The sequence below is a fragment of the Melozone crissalis genome, unplaced genomic scaffold (assembly GCF_028551555.1).
Source record: "Melozone crissalis strain CALT ecotype California unplaced genomic scaffold, PUWL_Pcris_2 ptg000023l_1, whole genome shotgun sequence".
NCBI classification, from domain to species: Eukaryota; Metazoa; Chordata; class Aves; order Passeriformes; family Passerellidae; genus Melozone; species Melozone crissalis.
Genome location: NW_026535801.1, coordinates 27,164,290 through 27,189,598, shown reverse-complemented (window position 1 = coordinate 27,189,598; position 25,309 = coordinate 27,164,290). Strand labels below are relative to the sequence as shown.

Below are 25,309 nucleotides of genomic sequence, written 5' to 3'. Positions count from 1 at the left end.
ATGGGTACATGTTACAGATTGAATGTGTGCTGGAAGGCAGGACAAGCTTCACCTTCTAGACAGCTGTGTACTCCTCAAGGGAAGATAATTCTGCAGAATCTAGTTCTTCATAGAAGAGCTGTGGGCAGTTTCAGAGATTTATTGTGGAGTAAAGAGAATTGAAATGCCAAGTCACAACTACATAGAGAAAACGTATGTTAGGTATCCAAAGCAAAATAATATCCTTCTCTGACATTTAACTGCTGGAGTTTTTGTGCAGGAATTTCCTTGTAATGGAACCTGGTCTTGAAAAATTATTCTAGGCCAGACTGCAAATGATTTGTGGCTAGTACAAAAACTCATCCCATGGGATGAGTGAAACTGAAGAAAATACAGTTCTATCATACATTCATATCTAAAATACAGTTCTATCTTACTCAGAAGCTGCAGAATGGCAGGAATTGTTGGGATGTAACTCTATATTTTGTTAGGCTTTAAGTCATAGAGTAATTTGGGTTGGAAGGTGTGGTAGGCACACAGTTTGTGGTGACTGGGAGTGGGACTGTGGCAGAGCCTCATCCCCAGTGGGCACAGCTGTGAGCAGCAGGTGAGCAGCACTGACAGCAATGAGCTATGGAGTGCCCAGGGGCACTGACCAACCACCAAAGGGAACAGAGGGCACTCAGGTGCAGTGCATCAACATGAGGGGATAAAAGGTTGGGCTAAAGAACAAGAAGGGCAGATGCTTGCAGCCTTTTGAGGGGATACTGCTCTGTATGGGCAGATGCCTGAAGCCTTCTGATGAGGTATGGTGATACTCTGTGTGGGCTGAAACATTCTGAAATTGTATGGTGACACTGTGTGTATTTGGCCCTCTCAGCATTGTCACGTGCTGTGGTGTATGCTGTGACAGGAAGGGGTTTTGAAAAGTCACCTAGTCCAGCCCCTCTGCAATGTTTCTTTAAAGAAACAACCCCAATTTCCAATTCCTAGAAGAGCAAATGCATCTGAAGGTAAGGTACCCTTGGCTAAAGTCTTTGTTGTACGAAGATTTCCTAAAGTCTCTGAGGATTTTCTGTGTACTCTCAGAGACAGCACAAAACCAGCCAGTGGGGCAGAAGCTGATGTCTTCATTGCACTACAATTTTCCTCTGGGTAACATTGACTGCACAGATGATTCTGAGGCAAAATCCCCAGGTACACCTAGGTCTGGCAGCCTGGTTGATCAGGTTCTAAATGCTCTGGTGGCAGGGTGCAGGGAAGCTTGCACAGCTGCTGTGAATGATCTTCCTCTAGACTTTTGGGGATTTGTTTGGTACCCAACAAGCCAGGCATGTCTGTGGAGCATGGATTTTTCCCTGCACGAATTAAAGGCATCAAGGCAACTGGGAGAGGGAGAAGGAAAAGGCAAGTCAAAAAGCATTTACAGTTTGAAGTCAGATATTCGCTGAAGAAACAGTTCTGCTAAATTGCTGCTCCAAGCCATATGATTCCCTCTCCAGCCTCTTTTGCAGCTGTGCTTCATTCCCAGCTCTTACCTTCAGATAAAATCAGCAATGTGTGCTGCACTTCCAGGTTTGGGAGGCAAAACCATTAATTATAGGAAATTGCCATCTGATTCTGACTCTTGGGGACTGGAATGAGACCCCTCAAATCCTTCTGTCATAATGGCTTTTCAAAAGTGGCTTTTCACCTCTCCAGAAGGGTACCAATGAGGCTCCAAGGTACCATTCTTTGGGGACATAACTATTTCTCCAATGCTGCATGGTAGGCCTCTTGCCAATTTGTTGTGCTAGGCTGCTCCATTGTAGCTTTTCACGTTGCTGTGCAACTAATCCCTGCTCTCTGAGGCCAATGTCAACCTGGTGACCCATAATTATCTCTTCCTGAGTTTTCCTGTGATCACTAGTTCCTGAAAATCATTTTGGATGATAAGATGAGAAAACTCACATTATGGTGCTGCTATATGAGCAGTTATGGTGTTAAGCATATGTATTTAATTCATGTCCAGAAACTCCTATGAGTAATGAACCAAGGATTCAGGTTTCCCTGCTGCTCAATTTCTAGCACGTACAGGTGGTAAGGGTTTCTTTCAGTGAGAATCTGCTAGAAAGATTTCAGGACTTTATGTGTTTATTAATAACTTAGTGGCACAGAGAGTGCTGTAACAGCTTACTTTCATCCTGAGGTTTTCAAAAGAAAAAGTATTGCTCCTATTTTTCTTCTGAGTGGTTTATAATCTAGAGAGGCAATATGCACACAGGTCAGTATTGGTAGAAATGCAGATGTAGGCAGGACAAGATTGTTCCTGTGGAGGATTTTGAAGATGCCCATTTTGGGCTGGGGCAGTCAATGGCAAAGGCTGTGCTCTGCCTGCATATTCTGTGTGCATGTTACAGTGTGCCAAGGCTGCATTGATTTCCTTGCAAAATTAACAAATAAACTGTTCTTTACCCACAGGCCTGGAGCAGAAATGTCCTCAGGTGATGTCTGTAAAAATAGGTTAGATCTGAAAAAAGTCCAGTGGAAGCAGGCTGGTTGTGCTGTTCCCTCACCCCCTTGTTGTCTGTTCTACACAAGAGGCTAAAGCATCTTCTAGCAATAACAGAGTTTCAAACTTAAATCCTTCCTCTTGGGTGTTAATCTCTATTCTGTGTCTGTATCACTGAAGATGTGCTCTTGTATAAGGGTATATATTCACAGGTGACCAGCTGGAAGCTGCATCTGGGAGGTGACTGTGAAGTACCAACCTAGAGCTGCATTTCCTGGGACACTCTCAGCCCCCTTTGCAGGCCTCATCCCCTGTGGGCAATGAGCTGCTTAGAAAAGAGGCCCCTTGCTCTGAGAACAGTGTCTGTCTGACCACACTCTAAACAAACAAACCCTGTCTTTTGCACTTCTGGAGGAATATGTAGGAGGGAGGTGGATTAAATAAAACAGGACATCATTTTACAGAAAAGGAGAGCTAGGCTGTGCTCTGGGTTCTGCCACAGATACTCTGCACCTACATCCACTGTACTCCTCATTTCCTCCTTGTACCTGATTGTAGAGTGCCCATTTATCTGTGCAGTGGATAGATCCTCCATCTGAATCATGGTGGAAGTGCTGTGTTTGCTTAGTGACAGCTCCTCTTCCAGCTGCTCTTTGGAGCTGAACTCTGCTCCCTGTGTTACACCGAGTCATTTAGCTTGGCAATTTTGACCATACAGTTTGTATGACAAAGGAATGATTTTTCTAGCTCAAATAAGATCAAGCATAGATGGTCTTTTAATGAAGTGATCCTTATGCCTGATTGTATTAACATCACAGGGAGACAAATGAACCTGAGCTGCAAAGAGCCCCCTGCAGCTATAATTAGATGAATACAGAGGTTTATATTGATCTATCCATTGGCATGAGGCAGGAAAGAGCATCACCCATATATGCTTTCAAGACCAGAAGCTGGCGCAGGCTGCAGAGATGTCAACTTAAAACTGTGATTCTAAAACAAAAGTTTCAGCCTGCTTGTTTGATACTGCTCCACCTACTCTGCAAAAGAGATGGCCTGGAGCAGAGTCTGTGCCACTGGAGCTTTTGGGGTCACTGTTGCCTGGGAGGAGCTCTGTTTTGTGTGGTGTGACCAAGAGAGCAGCTGTGCTTCGTTGATCTAGCAATGAGCAAGGTAGTGGTCTGGTATCCTAAGAAAACCCATTGTAGGATTTTCCTTCTTTCTTGGCGCCAAGTTGGCTTGTGCACTACTCAGTGCCCAGTAGTGCCTGAGCACTGATCAGCACCTTCTGGCCAATTCCCCCAGTTTATATCTGAGCATGAGGTTCTGTGGTATGGAATATCCCTTCTGTAGATTGGGTCAGCTGTCCTGGCCATGCTTTCTCCTGGCTTCTTGTGCACCTGCTCGCTGGCAGAGCACCAGAAACTAAAAAGTCCTTGATTTAGGGTAAGCGCTACTTAGCAAAAACTGAGACATCAGTGAGTTATAAGCATTATTCTTACAGTAAATCCAAAACACAGCCATGTACCAGCTACTAAGAAGAAAGTTAACTCTCTCCCAGCCAAAAGCAGGATGCTGCTGTAGCCCAGGATGTAGTTGTTTGCTGTCTCATGCAGCTGCCTGAGAGCCTCACTCCAAAGGGAACATAATCCCTTTCAACCAGCCCTTCACTCCCTTGATTGCTTTTGGAAATGTCTAAAAAAAAACATTTTCAAAACTATCAAAGGAATCTAATAATCTGTTCATGCTAAAATCTGTATGAGCCTAAAGAGGTGTCCAGACACAATTGCTTCAATGCAAGGGGTTGTTCCTGCACTCTTTGCTGCCTGCTGCAGGGTGGCTGTGGAGGACACAAAGCAGGAATGTGTCATTGGAGCTGGTGCTGCTCTCTGCTTGGCAAAACAAAGCATATAAAAGCATTTCAAAGATCTTATGTGCTAGCAAACATGTTCTGGTGGCTAATCAGTGATACTTGTGATTGGGACATATGAGATTTACTTGTAGTTTTGCTGAGTTCTTCCCTCAGGGGAGGTGATTTAGGTCAATTCTCTGAGCAGAGCTTTGAACAGGACTTTAACATGAGTTTTCAGTGCTGCTCATCACATAAACTCATCTTTCAGTGCTGGTACACCCTTTGCCTTGCTCAGTGTTTGTGCTAGAGGGACAATGCACTTTCAGTGCACCTTTGAGAGCAATTTACTGGGCAGTTCTTGAGCCCTTTGGTAGATTCAACATCTTTTACAGTTTCTTGGACAGCCATCCTTCCCCCTTCTGTGCCTCAGAAGGAATACCTGGCTCTGAGGCCACCTGTGAAGGAACTGTGAAAAATGCAGTGTTAAATACATGAGATGGAAAGGGATGAGAAAAGTGTGATAATTTTGTTGGAGAAGAAGACATTAAAAGCTGTACTATATACGTGGGTGAGGGGAGAATCAGATCAATTTAGAGGTGAGCTTGAATCAAAAATTATCATCTCTAATTCCCTCAAACCTAAATGGTGTTTTTGTGTCTTGAACTGAGTTCTTATCAGCTGAACCAGACCAAGCTGCTCAACTCCAGCAATATGTGAATGGTCTGAGACATCATCTGTGATTGCAGATCTCAGATCAAGATAAAAATGCTAGAAGCAATGTGTTGCATTTTGATTTTATTTTTGCTGGTTTGCACACCAATACAGTTTCATTGACTTCATCAGAGAGATGCTTACTTTGTATATTCTTGTGAATAAAAAAAGTCCCTCTGCATATCCAGATGGGTCTATGACAAAAATAAGGCAGCCACACTGCAGTAACTGGTTAGTCAAGAACTATACTACATCAGAGAAGAGCTGGTTTGGCTTTCCCCTCTTCCTCCTCACACAGCTTCTAAAGGCACAAATGAGACATTCTCCTGACTTTGAGAACTGAGAATGCAATTGTCTATTGTGCCAGGCTAATTAGTGCTTCTCTTGACTGTCCATGACAATAATGCTATGTAACTGGAGGTATTAACTGAAACAGGATTTAGAAAGTGATTTTTATATTTTTTATTACTCTTCTAGTACATGCCTGCTTGTGGAAGAACAGGACAGAAGTGTAGTAGAGAATCACTAATTCAATATGACACTTGTTTTGCAGTGTGGCAGGTTACACCAAGTTCTTCTGTAGTACCTGGTCTATACAGTGGGTAAAAATAACATTGGGGCTTATCTCAAACTGACAGTGGTAAGAAAGAAATTTGAAGCTAACGTTATACCCACATCCCCATCTTTCCTTGTAATGGCCAAATACTGCAGGGAGCCTGGAATGATGGCTCTCTTTGCAGTGGGCAGTAAGGTTTTAATGGTGTTATGAAAAGTGTTTCTTCTAACATGGCTTTTTGGAGGGAGCTAAAAGTTTAACATTAAAAGTCAATATGTGAAATGGGCTTAAACCTTAAACTGGGACAAAGAAAAAAACTCCCTGTCCTTGGAGCATGGTTTCTCATACTTTTCCTGAATGTGCAGTCTTTTGGAGCTGGACAACAAGGGAAGGGCTCTTGGAGAATTCGGTGAGTTAAATATGCAATACCTGGAGGGGTTAGAAAGCAAAAAGATGTGCAAACCCCAAATCCCTAACACATCCTTGCTCTCTGGTTTTTGCAATGGTGTTTAGTTGAGCTGCAGGTGGAGTCAGAAAATCTGACCCAAATCTTAGGTTGAGTAATGGATTCAGCCCACAGTGGATGCACATGTCTGTACGTATCTGTCACATCAGCTGATCTGCAGAGACATGCCACATTATCTGCTTCCTGAAGATGGCTTAAAATGCACTGGTGGAGGATTAACCTCCTCTTGCCCTTTGGGCTCAGGGGAGCACAGTGTTCTGAGGAGATACTTGCACAGCTCTGACCTAGCTGGCTCTTCTGAGATGCCTAGGGCAGTTCTGCATGCTTCTGTTCTGCATGGTACAGACATACCTTGAGGCAGCTGGGGCTCACCTGAGCAACAACAGCTCCTTGTGTGTTTTGGTTAGTCTTCAAAAATTGTAATCCTTAAACATCTGGTCTGTTCTAATTTCTCTTCCATTCTTCTCCTGAGAAGTACAGGTTTGTATGTGGCATCTGTCCCTCACCCTCCTTTGCTCAGATGGAGATAAAGAGTTATTACTATTTGCAAATGGCCACAGCATCTGTTGGAAAGTGCCTTCCGCATTTCAGATCTATTTCTTTCCTTGACTGTTTTCCTCCTTTTCTGTACCCGGAAAAGGAGCCCAACGTTACTTTACTTGTATGTTAGAAGTTGCTTTGCTTTTTGAAAAACTGTAAGAACCAGGTACTGTAATTTGAAACAAGCCCTGTGAGCAAACCTGTTTTGTTATCCTCTGCTAACTGGTTCGTGTCTTATCCCTTGATGCATGGTTCCTTTTCAATCACTGACTAAGGACCCAGCAATGAACAAGAGCCATGCACCCAGGGGATAATCACCCTCCCTATAATGTGGGGGTGGTGAGTCACTGGAACAGGTGTGGATGTTGTGGATGCCCCATCCCTGAAAATGTTCAAAGCCAGGCTGGATGGGGCTCGGAAGGCAGAGATGATGAAATGAGATGATCTGTAAGGTTCCTTCCTACTTAAACCTTTCTGTGATCATAAAGCAGTGGTCTCTGTGTTTACTTCAGCATGTCCAAACTTGCTGTTTCTTGTCCCATTCCAGCCTGAGAAGCTTTGGGAAGCTGCAGCTGCATCATTCTGAGCTGAGCTGGTGCTGCAGAGGACTGTCCTGCTGTCCTCAGGAGCAAGGCAGTGTTTAATGAGAGCAGCTGGCATCATCCAGTGCACTGATGCCTCCAATTGATAGGCAGCCAGTGGGATTGTTGCACTATGGCCATATTAACTAATCACTGCTGGTAATTGCTATTAATCATTGGATCTGTAGTATGAAGCTTTATTTCCTCAATTGTGACTGTTCGAGGTGAAATGCAATAACTGCTTAACAGTGCATAAGTAGGATATAAATGGAAGGAAAGGCTTTTCCTCCCCATCTCTCTGAAAAAGCAGTACCTTTTGCAAGGTCTCCAAACCACATCTGTGAGCTGCACTGGCTTTGGAGATGATCTGGTACCCTCTAGTTCTGTTTGTGGCACAAGAAAGTGAACTTTTGTGGTGTTCCCTCAAAAATCCACTGCCTTGTAGTTGTGCTTAGTTTGTAAAATTTCTGTGCAGACAGAAGGCAAAAAGTGAAAAACACTAATTCCTCCCTGACTGTGGGCAATTTCTCTGCAGTACAGTGACAACATTTTTGGGTTTAAATGGCTGTGCACTAGGGCTTTCCTCTTCTCCCTTCTTTGGCAAGGGGTTCTGGAGTCTGGGATTCCTCACAGTAGAAAGTGCCTTGATCAGCTTCACCCCATTGGACTCAAGGATCCTTGTGGGTCTCTTCCATCTCAGGATATTTCATGGTACTGGCATGCTCAGTCTTTGCTGTGATGGCAAATCAGGACACATGGTTTGTGTCTGGTTTCTTACAGTCTTTTCTTGACCTGCCCAGTTTCCCACCACTTTCTGAGCAACTGCTGCTGATTGCTGCCATTCTTTGATTGCTGAGCACAGGAAGCATTGGCAGAGTTTGGCTTCCCATTGCATTTCCAAAATCCCTGTTTGTCAGGACTGATTACAGTTAGTCCAACGACAACAGACACTCAAGAGCAAAAATGTAACCCATTCATTACAGAACCTGGACAAAAGGGGCCAAAGCCCTTAATTTCCTCAGCAGTTCATGTCCTTTAGTGAGACTGCCCCTTCTGATGCTGAGAGGTAAGAAAAGGTGATTAAACAAGAAGTTGAAACTCCTGAGCCCCAGCTCCCAGCAACACCAAAAGATTAATGCATCGTGTTGGGGATGGTTCAAACTCCATGATTTGCTCTGCTGCCTCTGCTCTGGGGCTGCTCACAGTGGGCTCTTGTGCCAGTTCGCTCAGTGATGCTGTTAGATTTATTGAGGACTTTGGCAATTAATTTCTCTCAGACCTGAGAAGGGCCTCATTGTTGTCCATCAGAGTTTTAATTAATCAAAGTGGCAGATGGGGTAGTATCAGCCTCAGATGCTGGTGTAATTAACTCATTCATTATCATGTTCTCCTGCTCTGTGATGGTTTATAAAGGACGTCTTTAATCTAGCTGTCATGATGCTGTCCCCACAGTAGGAGTTAAATCATCAGTCCTTACCATAATTGCCTTCTGTCCAGGATAACATGAGGGAAAATGCTGATTTTTGCCAATAAATATGGAGGCCTCCCTTGGCTTCTGAGAGGTGAGTAGAGTTTGACCTGCAAAGATGAGCAGGGCTGGTGGAATTAGAGACCTTTTTGGAAATCTCTGGAGCACACCTTTTGAGGCCCTCAAAACTGACTGTGCAAATTGCTTCAGGAGGGTTTTGTTTGCAGCTGACCAAGTCCTTGCTGGGATGTAATGCCAGTTTGGGAGTTTCTTGGGTCTTTCTGAATGTTTGAGACATGTCCTTGTCATGAAGGGATGCCCAGGAAACACTCCCAGGCTCATCTTGGTAAGTTGTTAACACAGATTTTGACCTGCTTTTGGCCCCAGCTGTCAGCATGAGGCTACCCAGCAAAATTCAGGAGTTGACACGGGTCAGGAGGAATGGACAGTTTGGATGTGGCCACCCTTTGGCCTTTTTTGCCCTGGGGAATAAGAGTTTGGACTTGGCTGAGTCTGTACCCATTGACGTTGGCACCAGAAAAAGGTCCTGAGCACACTGGGTAAGTGTTGCTATAGATACCCTTACCATAAATGAAATGAAGAGTTTGAAGTAGAACAAAGAACTTAAATTCTGTGTATCAGAAATATAACCAGTGCTCCTCCCAAATCATCATGTGATGCCTGGCAGGATTTCTGGCTGTCTTGTGGCAGCAGCTGCTTCAGGAGCTTTGGAGTGACCTGCACCACTGCCCATACCCAAATGGCTGCCTGCAGCCTGACAGGGCTGAAATGGTGAAATGGTGTTTCCCAGATTGCCTGGAGGGTTGGGGAAAGGCAGAGACTTTGGCCTGCTGAGGAAACTTTTGTCCTGGATGCTCTTCCTAAGAAGTGGAGGGAGGTCACAGCTTTATCTCTACTGTAGCCCCTTAGGGATGGAAGCAGCCTCTCCAGGGCAGTGTCCATCCCAGCTGAAGCCAGTGCTTCTCTCCAGCCCTGAGGCATCTTCAATAATGAGATCATCCACCTTTAATGTGGCATCAAGAAGGCAAATAAAGAGTTTGCAGCTCTGACTGTTGTGTGAAGACTTTCCTGCTGCCTGCACTGCTGCTTTCAAAACATTTGTTAGGAACAAAAAACCCATTAAAATTTAGACCAAAATCCTCAGCCAAACCAATACTGTGACTTTATTAAGCACAAGGCTTGGGAAAAGAACAGCTTGGCTGTTCTTAATTAAGGTTGTCTTTCTCTGGCAGATTAATTACCCAGAATTTGTTGCAGATTCCTGGCACCATGGATGTTATTGATCCAGTCAGGATGATAGTTTGTGCTTGCAGGGATCTGCCTGTGATCCTCCTTCCATGGGAATTTGGGGAGGGAGGGAAGGAGGGAGCTGGCTGGTATTTATTAATGGAATTTGGAGCAGGTTTTTTCCCCATGCTGATTAAATCAGAATGCTAGACAGTTGCATAATCTTGTGCATCTCAGTAACAGCAGCAATTACCACCACAGGGCAGAGAAAAGTGTGGAAGAAGTGTGGAGACAGATGCCAAAGGAAGCATGGATTTTTTTTTCTGGAGAGGTAAAGTAATGGGTTTTTGTAACACGTGTTCAGAAACAGAGTGCTGAGAGTGTACAGCACAGAGTGCTGTGGATGTTTCCAATGTCTCCTGTAGTTTTAGTGTCATGGGATGTGTTCCAATCAAGTCCATGGCAAGGAGCAGGGTTGCTGGCACCCTTTGATGCGCACAGGCAGGTCAGGGCTGATCCCACCAGTGCTTCCCAAGGTTCACTTGCTGGTGGGGATGGGGAGCCAGTGACATCTGCTCCTGCCCTGCAGGAGAGCAGCATTGTGGCTTCCAGAAGGGGAGGCTGAGACAGGCTGCAGGTCAGGTGATGGAGAGGGGCATTGCTGCTTGGGTAGCTGAGAAAGGCAGTCCAAGGAATGTCTGTCTCCTGGGTGCAGAGCTCTCCCTGGAAACATCAGTTCCTTGTTGTGTGAGATCATGAGTGATTCCCTTTCACAGATTTGTTACTTTGCAAAATTTAATGGGCACCAGCAGCTTTACCTCGTTGAGCCTCTGATCTCCTTCAACCTCGCAAATAGCATTTTAAAGCCTCAAAACACCTCCCTGTGCCTCCACTTGTTTGCTTTGGCTGTCAGACAAATGCCTTAGTTAAACATTTTCAGGCATGATTTCTAATCCTGAGGCTGTCCTTTAGCATGAGCCTGTGCTTTCCATCAGGCCAGCTTTGTGGCTATGGTGGCTTTACTTGCTCCATTTTGTCTGGTACTCAGCCGCTTTCTACCTTTTCTGTTTTCTCAGGATTTTTTGCAGGCCTTAAACAAGAAAACAAACTATTCCCTAAAGCTCTGAAAGATGCTTCTGTTACAAGATGTGCCGTAATGATGAGAGTCACAAATGGTGACAAGCACAGGAGTAGCTGCCTTGCTCTTTAGACAACAACTTTTTGCCAGGCTTCATCCACAGCCTTGAAGAATTTGCTGTTTAAAAAATCCTGGGTATCCTCTGAGTGTTTAGAAATTCAGGCCTGAATTTTCAAGAGGCAACAGTAATTTGAGGTGCTAGGCCCAGAAAGCCTTTTCTTTTTTTTTTTTTTTAACTTTTAGGAAAAGTTGAAGAGTGTTTTATTTATGCTTTTTGCAAATTCAGAACTAAAGTTGAGAATAAGAGGCAGGTTTCAAGCAACAGATGTAATGATCTGTAGACCCTAAGCAGAATGAACTGCAGGGCTGAGAGGTTTGGTAGATGAAGTCTCACACTGACTGTAGACAATAGGAAAACCTCATAGTTTCTGTAGGTTCCTTCTCCCTTTTTCAGTAAGTGAAGAAATAACTGCTTTGGGGGGTGTATCTTGTGTTCAGCCTGGGCAGCCACACTTGCTTCCTCTGGTTAATAAAGTCAGGGGAAAAGTGGCTGATGCAACTGCTGGGTATGTGGGACATGCAAACGAGGGGTGGGTGCTTTTTTCCCAACTTTACAGATAGGTGTCAGTTTAAAATTGAGACAATGGAGGCCAGTCAAGCATCTCAAATCATGCTAGACAACTGTGTGGGCAGTTTGGTGCTGAACACAATTGAGATGAATAATTCCTGGGAGGCACCTATTTTTCTCTGATGATTACTAAGGAAGCTTAGAATTTGACAAGTGGCCTTTAGATGTATAAATTTGGGTGAGCTGTAGCTGTAGATGACTACATTAAATATGTACAAAGGCAAGTGGAAATAAGTGGCCTTAAGCATTGCTCAGCTGGCAGAGGTGCTTTACTCGAGACTGAAGACACAGAGAGCTTCGAGGGTCACTCCATGTGCTGTGAGCAGAGACAGCTCCAGATCTGGCATCCTTCACCACCAAGAAACCTTATCTGAATGGAAAAGACATCGCTTGTGTGTGAAAGTGGCACTCAGTGAAGCGATTTTGCCTTCCTGTACACCAGTTACAGCTTTGGGTGTGATCCATTATGCTCTGACCTGAAACCACTCTGAAGTTTGATAGAACTTTAGTGGTGCAATAAAGTTCACAGTAGCCACAAATTAGAGAGAAGGCTTGGGCATTAAAAAAATATATATAAAAGAAGGGAGTTTATGGATGTCATTATTTAATGCATTAAAAAACCAGGGCACTGTTTGCATTGAGTAATCAGTGCTTGTTGCTCCCAGCTAAACCTGAAATGAGACTGAGTGAAATACTTTAATTATTCTCTGTAAGGTGTGCAACTCTGTGTCTGTCTTGCCTGGATGCATGGGGCTATTTTTGGCTCTTTTTGAGGATGGGAGGCCTTGTTTACAAATGTAACTGACCTTGGTAAGAACTCGAATATTTCAGCTGATTACCATGAACATGAGCCTGTGAACAGGCTCTTTTCCCCTGCAGATGCAGGTACCTAACTATGGTTTAACTATGGCTAAATAGTAATTTTTGCAAATCCTGCAGCAACACAGGCTCAGCTGACCTTACATAGCTGATCCACTTACTGCTCTCCTGTACTCTTCATTTAGGATTGCAAAACCAGAAAAGTCAAAATACCCCCTGGTCTTATGCGCCCACTCAAGCCTGAGGAAAAATCCTGCAGATTTCAGTCAGATTTATGTCAGCCCCTTAGGTGATCTCATTCAAAATTAATAACCTTGTTGTCTATTTGATAGACTTCTATTACACTGGGAATTTTACCACTGTAACTGCAGACAGTTGTTTGCCATCTCCTTTAGAGATGGGCATCCTCTGGCCATGGAGTGGACAGTTGTTGTATTGCCTCTGGAAGTGGCCAGTAACTCCTGGATGGGAGGCACTGACTTGCTGCTTGAAATTCTCCAACCAGATTATTTTCTCTTTAAAATTCAGGTATATATATTCCAAATCAGATTATACCTACATTCATTGTAGTTTAGGTTTTGAAATTTCCTCCCACTTCTAAACCAAAATACTTCCATGTTTCTGGGAGCTAAAACGTCTTCCTGCCACCACCTTGCCTCTAAAGCTTTTTACTCTTGAGCCTGTGATTTTTGCAATTCTGCCGTGAATTTTGCAGCTTGAGCTCAGATCCCAATGTTTTGGCAACACTCCTTTCTGTGTGTGAGGGAACCCAGGCTGCAGTATCACTCAAACCTCCCAGTTTTACAGGCTGCCTTACATCTCTGTAGAGCAAGCCAGTGTTTCAGTATCCCTGTTCTCTTGAAATCACTGAGGTGGCAAAGACCACAGTGTGCTACAGCTGCCACAGCTCAGCAGAGCTGTGGTTGGCTGATGCAGGAAATTCCTTTTGGTCTGAGCAGGTGCAGAGCACATGATGGCTTTTAGCAATGGAGCTGTGTGCACCGAATAAAACCAGCCCTTGGAGACCACCTTGGATTAGGAATAATAAATTCTATTAAGAATAATTGGGTTTGAGGTGAGGTGATGTGTGCAGTGTTTGTGTTTGTCTGGCCTGGGTGATGCAGGTTTTTGTGAATCAGGGGATATGATCTAGCAAGAAGTTTGTTTGTCAGGCTGCAGTCTGTGAAGGAACCAGTTTTGGTACTGGACTCATAGGCTGGTTGCAGAGGGCTCCTTGAAGCCCATTTTGTCCATGTTTCATGGCTTCTTCCTCATTTCCCTAAGGACCCTCTAGGACCTGTCTGATCCTCTTTATTCCAAACCATCAGTGTTATCACTGCAGTAATCAATAACTGCCACCACCCTCTTCATTTATCTTCCTTCTCTCTATCAGTCCTATCCCTGCTCCCACTGTCACAGTCCTCCTTTTCTATCCCTTATTTCTGATTAGCACAGCTGTTTCTTTACAGGCACCTTCTTGTCCTGCCTACTTCCTTTTTCTCTATTTGTTCTTTTCTCCCTCTCTGTCTCTCTCTGCATTTCAATAGACTTACTGGAATAGACCTATATTAAAAAAAAAAAAAGTGAGAGAAGAAAAGGACTTGTCTGCTTCCAGGGGATGGATGAGGAACAGACTGCCTAACTCCACAGAGCAGTATCCTCACCTGTGCAAGCATGACAGAGTTCAGTGATCTTTTGGCATAAGTAGAGTTTGCAGAGCTCCTTGTGACCATCTTCTGGAGAAGCTCTGCCCCTGCCTTCCTCCTGAGATGGGAAGGCTGTGTGGCTGATGGCACGGGGCTTCTGGGCACATCACCTTGACAAGGGATGCTCTGGGCATTCAGCTGCCACCTCAGGAACAAGGGGCAGCCTCAGGAGGTGTCCTGGGCTACAGCTTGGCTGCCATGTGCACTCAGGAGAGGAGCTGTGGATCTAGCCCAGCTCTTTTCCATCCCTTCCAGCCGTGTCATTGGTGATTGCTTCCACTGTGCTCCCTTCCCCTGTGCACGCTTGCTCTGAACATTGCCTGTGTTTCGGTGTTTCCACAGCAATCTGTGGAAGATACAGCCTGGAGCAGAGGTTGACTCCAGCACTGGTTGGACAGGAGGGCAGTTCTGTACAGTCCCTGGGAAGGACACAGCACATCAGGGTAGGTACACTGAAAATAGCTGCATGTGCTTACCGTGGCTGCCTCAAGCTTCTCTCTTGAACAGAGGGAAGACACTACACAGGAACCTTAGAGTGATGTTTGGTAAACAATTTTTCCTGTTGAATGCCATAAACAATTGATAAGCCGAAGTGCTAACATGTTGTGCTAGGCATGCTGAGCCCTGGCCCTTTGTTCAAATCTCCTTATGTGAAGTCTTTGCCTCTGATGTGTAAAGAGAAGATAAAAGTTTACTGTGTGAGGCCCTGTGTGAATTGTGACCAGAAAGAAAGAGATTTTATTGTAACAAACAAACGAGAAAGGAGGTGAATTCCACAATGTGTTACAAGCGAAGAGAGGAAAGGAGAAGATTACCAAGAGTCATTGATTTTCTTTTTTTATTATGTATATTTTCATTAGAAAACAATCTTGAACACCCAGGAATAGTTTTCTAATAAACATAAGCTCATGAAGAGCACTTGGAAGTTTCCATTCTGGGTTCAGGAGAATGACGGGACAGTAACACAGTCGACATGGTCATTCCTCTTAGTCAGCCCCTCCCTTGTGGCTGATCTTTCCTTACATTGCAGCCTTCCCTTCCCCGTGCTTCCTGCCCTGGACAAACCCCCCCCTCCCTCCCAACCCCACAGACATCTCTGAAGCTGTCTCAAAGAGAGTATTTCTGCATGGACACACCATTGACTCATCCCTACCCTCAGAGAACAATGGGATTTCTGGCAGGCCTGAATGAGGATCACAGCACAGACCTGGGGGATCCATGCAGACACTGCTTCCTCTCCTGGGCAGACCCTGTAGTAGTGAAGGAGGCCTTAGGAGTGACTTCAAAGGGGACTCACATGTAGAGATGCAAAATTTGCCCCCTGGGGACGAAGATCCAGGGAAGTGTTCTTGCCATCCCTGCCAGCTACCTCCATTCTTGCACTCAGCCTCTCAGGGGCAAAAGTCCTGAAGGGATTGATGCATAGCTACGGGCTGGTTGTGCTTCTGGAATGAGGAAGATTTCCTCCCCAGGCCTGGCCTGCATTGCCTACAAAAGGGTTTGTTTATAATGCAGAGCTGATGTAAATGAGCCAAAAACATGAGGGAACAAGGCCATTTTGATTTGCTACCGTACAAAGCTGACAAAGATTCTTGCTCTCCTGTCATCAGAACAAGCCTCAGCCAGGTTTTACCACCATCCAAAACGCAAGTTCTTTGTCCTCACTGTGTTTCTGGCTCAGGTACATCATCCACTGTAGTTACCCTGAGGCTAAGAAACAACAGATTCCCCATGCCATTATCCCACAGCTTGATAGCAGTGAAGGAGATGCTTGAAAGCGGTTGCTCTTCTGGATCAAGAAGTGAAACTCCATGAAAAAGGGTTCTGCTGGCCACATCAGTCTAGAGGAGTGGGAGGAAGGTTTGTGTGCCTGTTAGCAAGGAGTAGAAGGGCAGTCCAGATTCCCATCTCAGAGATTGCTACCATTTGGTAGCAATGGATCACCCCTTTCCAAGGGAAAGCGAAGGAGTAGTGAGTGAAAGGAGAGGGGGTATCATTTCATAAGAACACAAGTACTGAGATCAGCTGGTCAGAGAACATTAATTTTTGTCTCTCTAGCTAGAAAGCAAGATCGGGTGGGTTGGTTAGAAGTCCGTTCATCATTATAGGAAAAAGGATCTCTGTAAAGTGTGGTAGAAGAACTCCCAGAGAAGTGTGGCAGGCCGGATTTTAAAGGAAAGCTCTCCTGTGATGATGACCAAAGAGTAGAGTAGCTCTCATCAGCTTGAGCTGTGAAAGGATGAGACAGGTCCTTTGCAGGGGCACGATGGGCATGTGCAATTTTTGTGATTATTAATATCATAACCTGTATCAGTTGTTGGAAGCTGCCCAACAGTGACTTGCTAACAGGTGGTGATGCTGCCACCCAAGAGTGCAGCTGGAGGCAAACAGCCTGATGCCAGCTCATCCATATAGTGGGAGCTCTGGTAATCTGGTGAAGGCTATACTCTAGGAAGTCTCCTTGAGCAGACTCAGTCACTGAGACTGTCTTTGAATGATCAGGGAACTGAATGTGATATTCTAATTCTGTTTGGCAAAGCACGTCTTGATGCATGATATAACATAGAAAGGAGCATCTTCTCTTAGTACATCTTCTCTACTGTTACCTACTTCTTTAAGACTTCGGTATCAGAACACTCCTTTTTAATTCTCTTTTTTTTTTTCCTTTTTTAAGTAAGAAATATGGGAAATGTGGCTTGGGAAACTCTGTCTGAGTTCTTGTCCCATTTAGAAATCCATCTCTTTTCAAGCAGTTGTGATGGAAGCTGTTTGTGCTTTTGCATCATTGTGCTTGTTTGAGGCTCAGGTAGTTTTGAGGGGTCTTTAGTCTGTTTCTTGCTGCTGGAGCTGAGTGTCTGTTTTCCACATGTTTCTGTTTCAATGAAATGCTATACAGTAATGAGCATGAACTAAAGACAGGCCAAGAGTGCAATAAATTTATTTCCCTCTTCTGTCTTCTCTTTGCCTGAAGTCAAACCCTATGTTGCATTTTCCATAGCAACTCTCTGGCTTCTGACAAAAGCTATTCAAAAATCAAGTATTGTAGGTTTATTCAGGTTTTTATCGCTTCTTTATGTTTTCAGGATAACATTAATAAATGTATATGTATATGTTAACATACCTATTATCTTGCAATTCCAGTTCTGAAAGAGAAAAAAAATCTTTCATCAAATGAGAAATTCACCCACTGACCTGGAGGTAATTTGAATAATGAACTAAGATAGTTTTTGATGCTTGTGTAAACAGCACAGAACTGTCAGATTCTGCTCTCCTTTTATCTGACATGATAGATGTGAGATCAAAGACAGCCTGCAGTAACTGCTGCATGTCAGACTTGCATCATTGAGGGAAATATTCCTAGAGCCACTGGTCCATTACTGCAAAATGGAGGAAACCAATTGGTGTTTTCACCCTATTTCCTTCAGCATGTAAGAAATGGTGAAGGTCAATGCAATAGGCTCCTACACTTGCTTGTCCTCTCAGATTTGAATGTCATTGTTTATCAATGGAGTGAATTTGCCTGTCTGGAAATGTGAAGGATGTAGTTCTGTGTCTGCTCATGAGATCTTCAGGGCCAGAGTCTAAGGGTGGCAGAGGGGATGAGGCATCTGTTGCCTCAGGAATGAGAAGGAGCAGTCACAGGGGAGATGATGCTGGAGGGGAGATCAGGGTACTCAGCCAGCAGTCCCTATGGCAATTGCACTGCTGACTGCTCTCCTCCAAGGGCTTGACCAACATAAAAGAGAAAGGGGAAAGGAGCAGCTCTTCTGACCATGCATCCTCACAAGAAGATGGGCAGGAATCCTGGTGGAGGTACCAAGGTTGGGAGTGCTAATGGTGCAGCCTCATCCTACACTGAAGAGCATTAGTGCTTTGCTTAGTCAAATAATCTTTTTCTCTTAAGGAAAACAAAGAGAGGATGCTTGAATGACTGACCACTACAAGTGGACAGAGGATGGTCTTCAGAACTGGAGATTCTTCAGAATGGTCCTCCAGCTGCAGCCACTGGCTCTAGAGTTACTGCTGCCATATCAAGGGCTTTGAGAAGAGCCAGTGATCTGGTAGGTATGAATTGTATTCTCCTGTCTCCCTGAGTGAAAACAGGACAGCCAACACTTCTCTTGACTCAAATCTAAGCTGCTTTCTCTTTCCTTGTGTTGCCCATCCCATCATGGGAAGGATGGGCACTATCCTTCAACACTTTGCTTGGGAAACCATAACAGGGAACAGACCAGATTTTTCTGAAAAACAGCCCACAGTTTTTTACATTTTAAATTGGCAATCAAGTGTTAGCTGGGTATATGGGTTTTGCCAGCATTTGTCGTTTATATGTAGCAGCCAATTAACAGCAGGCACTGAGACTGGCAAAGTAAATATATGTCAAAGACTGATGGTTATAGAGTTTGACTTACTGATACAGACTCTTAACATTCCCTGTGTTCTCTGGTGACCCTTGGGTTAGTGCACGTGCTTGACCCCTTGCAGGCACAGAGGAGGAGGGTTTGAACTTGGCAGTGAGCATTTACCAAGAGACAGCATGGCAAGAATGGAAGAGCTGTGGAAGCTGGAGGCCAGCACTGATGTTTCAGTAGGCAAGAACAGCATTGGCAACTGACACAGAGCAAAACACCTCTGAAGAGCATAACCAGAAAAGCATTACCAGAAAGACCTGTCAAAGCTGACAGAAAATCAGGGGACTGGCAGAAATCACAAGATTGAGCAGGACCATACACGCACGATTTCTGATGATGGCTGAACACAGCCCTCCACACTGACCACCCCCAAACAATGCTGGAGGGCCACAAAGCCCAAGAACTGAGGGGTCTCCACAGTGATAGGACCCAGAATTTTCTCCATTGGGAGAAACAGCTGCCAAACTCTGCAAGCTTTGTTTGTCAGTGGAAGGTGATCTGACAGCTTTGTAACAAAGTACAGGGAACGTCTCTTCAGGGACCCAGCAGACAAGACTAGAAGAAAGACATGGGGAAGAAGAGATGCCTCTGCAGCATAGCTCTGCCCCATCTCATCTATCTGCTAGAACCACCCAATGCACAACTTGTTTTTCATGTCTCAGGAGCATACTGTCTCCATTTGCACCTTTGAAAGTCCTGCATAGTAGCACAAAGGGGACGGCACAAGGAGATTGTGGGAGATGAGAGAACTGTGCCATGGAAGGAAGAGATCCTCAGTATTTCTGCCATCAAAACTTGGAGGAGGAAAGAAAAAGGGAATTCAAAACCCCAACCCCCACACTAAATTTGCACTTGTTCTCTCAGGCTGGCAGCCTAGAAGTTCGTAAACTCAGAAGTACCTTGTTCTGGAGTAAACTGTTCTGAAATAGTTTCCAATGGCTTCCCCCGAGTTTGCTTTGCTGGTGGCAGCCCTTTGGCTCCCATGCTGGCACGTGTATGAAGCTCTTTGAGCAAGTTTTGACCTTCCTTTAGCCCCTCTGCCCATCAAGCCAGCTAATGACATGCTTCGTATTGCACAGAACACATACAATTGACAAGTTCATAGTGTTGTTTAAATATTAAACAGTCTAGACAGGCTTTTGAGTCTTGTGCCGCTGTGAAAAGGCTCAGACCATGCCCATCTCTGAAACTGGGCTGCGGGATCATTTGCACAGTAAGACAGACAATAAGACTTGTATACATTGCCATGCAACAGAATAGACCCCAAACCGCCAGCCCTAAGTGGAAAGTTTATTTCTAAGCACAATATATGGAAAAAAACAAACCAACAAACCCCACAGATATAGAAAACGTTGTAGCAAATCCCTGGTCAAGTAGGACTTCATGTCTGTCACTATCCTGCACCTCACAGCCGCTTAAAATGTCATGCAATGGAGGAGAGGGCACTCGGGCGACAGCCTCCGCGTCCGCGCGAGGAGGCCTCCAGGGAGGAGAAGGCCGATGGGCTCCCGCTGTGATCCCACTGTAACCAGCAAAAGGGCAGCGCTGCTCACCCCCACCACACACCTCGGCACTACCGGCGGTAGACTCAGCGCTTCAACAGGCTTTACCAACGTGGATTCTCACAACACCCCTGTGAGGTAGGTACGTATTGTTATTCCCCCTTGGCGTGGAGGGGGGACTGAGCCAAACAGCCCAAGGCTACAGAGTCAGTGGCAGAGCTGGAGTGAGAGTATGCAGAGTCCTGTGTGCTCAGAGTACACCACTCTTTCACAGCAAGTTGTGCTTCTGACCTCGTAACATTTTATCTGTTAGCCAAATTAAAGGAATTTGACTTCTCCATGTTAAATGAGTGGAGGGCAGGGAGGGAAACGACATCATGGGTGACAGCTGTCCCTTCATCTGTGTATACTTCCCCCTTCCCAAAAACACTATTATTATTCATCCCTCAGAATGTGGACAGCTTCCAGAACAGGCAAAGGAGTGAGAGGCTGCTGTGTTTGCTTGCTTTGGCCAGGTTTCTCTCTACTGAAGCAGTTCTTGCAGAGATCATTCATTGCAACACCTTCCTTCTGGGGGATAGCTACTTTCAGAGATGACTGGAGCTGCACCTTCCCTCTCCCTCTGCCCACCACCGTCTCTCTTCTCCCCTCTGCCAAAAGCACTCTTTGGTAGATAGTAAATCTGGTCAGACAAAGGTACAGTGGCCTCAGAAACCATGCTGTTTCACACTGGTCCTCAGTAAGCTGGCTTTCTCGGACGGTGTTCCACCTCCCCCATTCTCTGCCAGAGAAGTAAGTATCTGTTCTGTTGCATTCTGATATTTAAAGGGACACTGTCAAGTAATCGAGGTGAAAAACACGACCTTGCCTTAAGCTGCTCACCTCCATCCCCAACGCTGCAGGATGGCTGCCATGCTCAAACACAGAGGCTGAAGTTTGACACCTTCTCCAGTCCAGAAACACCTGACCTGTGACAGCCTGGCTGCCAGAGGAGCTGGCAGCCCCTGTTTGCCCTGTCTCCACAGAAGTGTGAGAGGTGCTGGTACGATGATGGAGGGCAGCTGCTTTCAGCCATCATGCAACGTTGCTTGGCACTGCTGCTAAATGGGTGCAGTTTGGCTGAAGACTTTATCTTGATTTTGGAGGAGCTGGGTTCAGGCTTGAACACTATGGGGTCATTGTTTTGTGATAGCTGAGCTTTTGCTCCTGAAAATCCCAGCTAATCTCTGTATTTCTAGGGTTCTTGCTCTTATGCTTCCTCTGTAGCAGCTGCAAAATAACTCAACCCCATAGAGCTGGGACATACCCTCCATAGAATGAAGACAGTCAGCAGGAAATCAGAAATATGGATTTCCTCCTGTCACAGAAGAAAGGTGGGGAGGAGAAGGACAGGGATAGTGAAAGGAATGGGGTGAGTGGAGAGAACCATACATGCCCAAATGGAAAAGGACAAAGTCGGTAGGGAAAGAAATTTTATTTTCAAGCTTGTAAGAGAATATTACAAACAATGGAGAGTAAAAAAAGCCCAAACCCTAAAAACTATTTAAAAAGTACTTGACAGTGTCCCTTTAATATCCACAAATGATTCAGCCATTGTGCATTGAAAGAGAATGTTCCTGAAGAGCAACCGATACCTTCGAGGATATATCCCAGAGAAGGAGACTTATTAGAAGTGCTACACAGTCAATCAGCAACTGTGCTCCCTCTTCAGACTAACTCTCTTTTGGATGATTGAATGGAACAGACTCTGTAATAAACTAACAGACTGAATGTGAAAGGATCAGCCTACAAGACTGAGTGAGACTGTTGCAAATTGAGCAGCAGAGATACAGACACCAAAAAAAAAAAGGTACATCTCCAATGCATGAGTGTCTGAATCAGCAAGGGAGCAGAAACCCACCAAAGATGGGTCAGCTTCTTGTGATTCGAGTAAAATGGAAGGAAATTAACCTGGAATGTCTTCATGGAAAATGATGTGTGTGGGCGGTAAGGTCTGGATGCTGGATTTGGGGTTATGAAGGCATGAATCACACCAGTACTTGTGCTTGAAACACCTGCGGAACGTTTGTACAAAATTTGCCAAAAATGCCTATACGTCAAATAAAGGTTATGGAGCACCCTCCCCCCTCCCAGTTCTACCCTCACAAACCCCTTGTCAGGAACATTATGAAAAAAACAGGCTTCTTGGTGAAATTTGGGTATGCCTGGATTTTGTTAAGATTTTCTCAGTGAGATGATTCAATCTGTCTTCTGTAAATCAATACTGAAAAATCCCCAGCCATTTCACTTCAGGTACCCCACAGTAAATCAAACAAGGCTCCAGTGACTCATGAAACAAAACAACTCATAGCCCTGGTTAATTGGAGTCTGGAAAATAAAACCACTCCAAATATTTCGTTCCCTTCCACGTTTTTATAAATCTCACACTACGTGTGTGTTTGTGTGCGCGTGCGTGTGTGTACGGGGGCTGTGCACAGAGCGTTACCTATTCCAGGTAATAGGATTTGTAAGACATGCTCAACCGTCTGTTCCTCTGCTTCCCCAGAACTCTGCCTACTCAGTTTGTAGTCTGTATTGCACTTGTTTTGTTGGTTTTTTTGTGATTTGTGTTGTTATTTTTTTCTTTTTTTTTTCTTTTTTTTTTTTTTTTTAAACAGGCTGGAAAACGTTAACCTCTTTAGCATGAGTGTGCAGCTCTCCCTCCACCTGCTTTTTTCCTTAGCTGGCCAGGTGCCGCCTCTTATATCTTGTGCAGTTACTGAAAAAAGAAAAGAAGAGAAGAAAAAAAGAAAAAAGAAAAGGAAAGAGAAAGAAAAAGGCACACCATGCTCCTCTGCTTTATGAGTTCTTTGTCTCCTCCGCTTCCGTGTTAAGGCCTCCTGAATTCCTCTGCTCAGACCGTCGTGACCCTCATGACGAGCTCTCTGTTACTACTAGACTGACTCCTCTGTTCGTGAGGCCTCAGGTGGCTGAGTATATGCAGGATGGTATAAGCACAGTGGTGGTCAGAGAGGGTGCCTGTGGCATGGCCGGCAGCCCGTGCCCCGCTGTCGGCTGGAGCGGAGTTAGTGGCTGTACCACCAGTGGAGGACGAGTGGGTGGTTTGGGAGGAGGGGCGCTGATTTGTCCTGGTCCCTGTTTTTTGCTCCTCCATGTCCTTTGTTTTGTCATAGTTCAGCACTTTCCACTGCTGATTGACCGCCTGCCACCGTTTAAAAATCCGATAAACTGAGGGCCCTTCGTGTATTATTAGACCTGGAGGGAAGGGGGAAAGAAATAGACATAAAACACAAACAAAACTTTAGAAACAACCATAAACCTTCCCCAGCATTTCCCCCAGTTAGCTGGCTAAGGTTAGCTCTCTAGCCAGTGCTTTCTGAATGATAAATCCTGTATTTTAATTACCGACAGGCAGAGCACTGTCTGCTGGATCCGTTTTTCCCCTGAATTAAAGGGATTACGGTTTTATCTCAGCCATCGAGAAACGGATCGTAAATGGAGCACAGTGAGTTATGCTCTTACAGCAAAAGAGTATCTGTTTACCAACAAATGCCCAAGGTTTATCTCTCACTGGGCTAATTTTGCATGCTGCATAGGCATGATTCACTGGCTCAGGCGTGTGTTTGGAGGGGGTGTAGCTGCAGCTGACGTGTCACTGACGGCTGCTGCACCAGCGCCATATGTGTGCACAGCCCGCGTCTCTCCCCACACACACAGCAGCAGAGCAGACACACCTGAGCACAAAAAACGGTTCTGTCTGTACCCATAAGTGGTTCGTTATCCAAGGCAAAGTTTTGTTCATCTGCAGAGCAGGTACCTCATTGAGTGTCACTCCCTCCTTTGAGGGGGAGCTCAGCATGCTTGACAGAAAGGGCAGAGGAGCTCCCAGTGTGTGCAGAGCATGCAGGCAGTGCCTGTGTCCTGCTGCCCACCTGCAGGCACAGGGCTGATGTCTGGGGATGGCTCTGGGCTGTAGGACATGGCACTGCTAATGGTCTCTGTATTCCTAAGAGAAGGAGCAGCTCAGGCCCCTCAGCAGCCCAGTAGTTAGCTCAGTTCCCAGCTGTCTCCATCATCCTCCCCACCCTTGCATGAGAACTAAGGAATTAAATTATTTTAGCTGCTTGGATGATAACACTACTTGAGTATTAAGCTCTGCTATTATTATTGAGGTTGCAGACCCTGGCTAGACCTTGTGGAAGCACTAGGTCTAACAGTGGCTGCCACACAGGTCTTCTCCACTGAGGCTGGAGGAAGCTGCAACGTCTCCTGTAGACTGGCTTAGCTGGCACACTGTAATATACCTCACAAGCTTTGCTAGACAATGGGATTTATATGGAATGAGGGGAGCCTGAGTGTCCCTGCTTTGCAGTCATCTGTCTCTTAAGAAAGTGCCTTTGTGTCCCATGTAACTGAAGCCAGACCGGCAGGCAGGACTGGGTGAGTTAGCACATGGATGGCTTCATTGTCCTTAATGATGAAGGCTTCACCATTCTGGGTCAGGACCAAGATTATCAAAAACCCTTCGAATAAGAGTAGCTCTCTTGCCTTCCTGTTGCAAGCATAAAAATACAAGAACAAGATTCACAAGAATCAAACCCATGCCTAAACAAAGGGGCTGAATTGACCAACAATATGTAGAGAGATGATGGGCACCCCAGAATAAAGTGGTTTACAGCTATCACTGATTAATCAGATGCTACAGCTTTACCCACCACCTACCTTTTCCAGACACTTCCAGCTTCTGATGACAGATAATTACTGGAGACAACCTGTGCCACATCAGACCCCAAAATATCTGAAGGTCATCTTACCCTTAGGGCTAATCTCCCCATTACCCACTGAGAGGATGCAGGCACTTGGTTTCTTAGGATCAGCATTTGATGTTAAAGAGTTTAAATCCTTGCTTCAGTACAGACTGAGTTTCCAGCCTCCCTAGTTCTAAGCATAACTAGGAGCCCTGCTGATTTGATCCCAGATTAGCTTCAGGGAATGAACTTGCATTTATTGGAATGGGGTGCTGAGCTTGCTCACTGGCTGTAGAATTAACTCCACTGGATAGCTTGTATGCAGATCTGACTATTTTGGGACAGGGAATGGTGCAGGGCACCACAGTATGAGAGAGCTCTACCCTCTCGTTCCCACAGGCCACTGAGATTGCACAGCTGTAACCCTGCAGTGCTGCTGGCTTTTTATAACCAAACTCAGTGATGTC

At 45.2% G+C, this 25,309-nt stretch overlaps 1 protein-coding gene across 2 annotated transcripts in view; it reads right to left on the bottom strand.

Moving 5' to 3' along the window:
• Window positions 1–16,601: 16,601 nt before the first annotated feature.
• Window positions 16,602–25,309, bottom strand: part of MARCHF4 (membrane associated ring-CH-type finger 4) — a 99,811-nt gene continuing 91,103 nt past the window's right edge. For both annotated transcript variants that reach the window (XM_054277552.1, XM_054277553.1), the window contains exon 4: window positions 16,602–23,349. In XM_054277552.1, coding sequence (XP_054133527.1) covers window positions 22,988–23,349 — 362 coding nt within the window. In that variant the 3' untranslated portion in view covers window positions 16,602–22,987. The remainder of the gene's footprint in view (window positions 23,350–25,309) is intronic.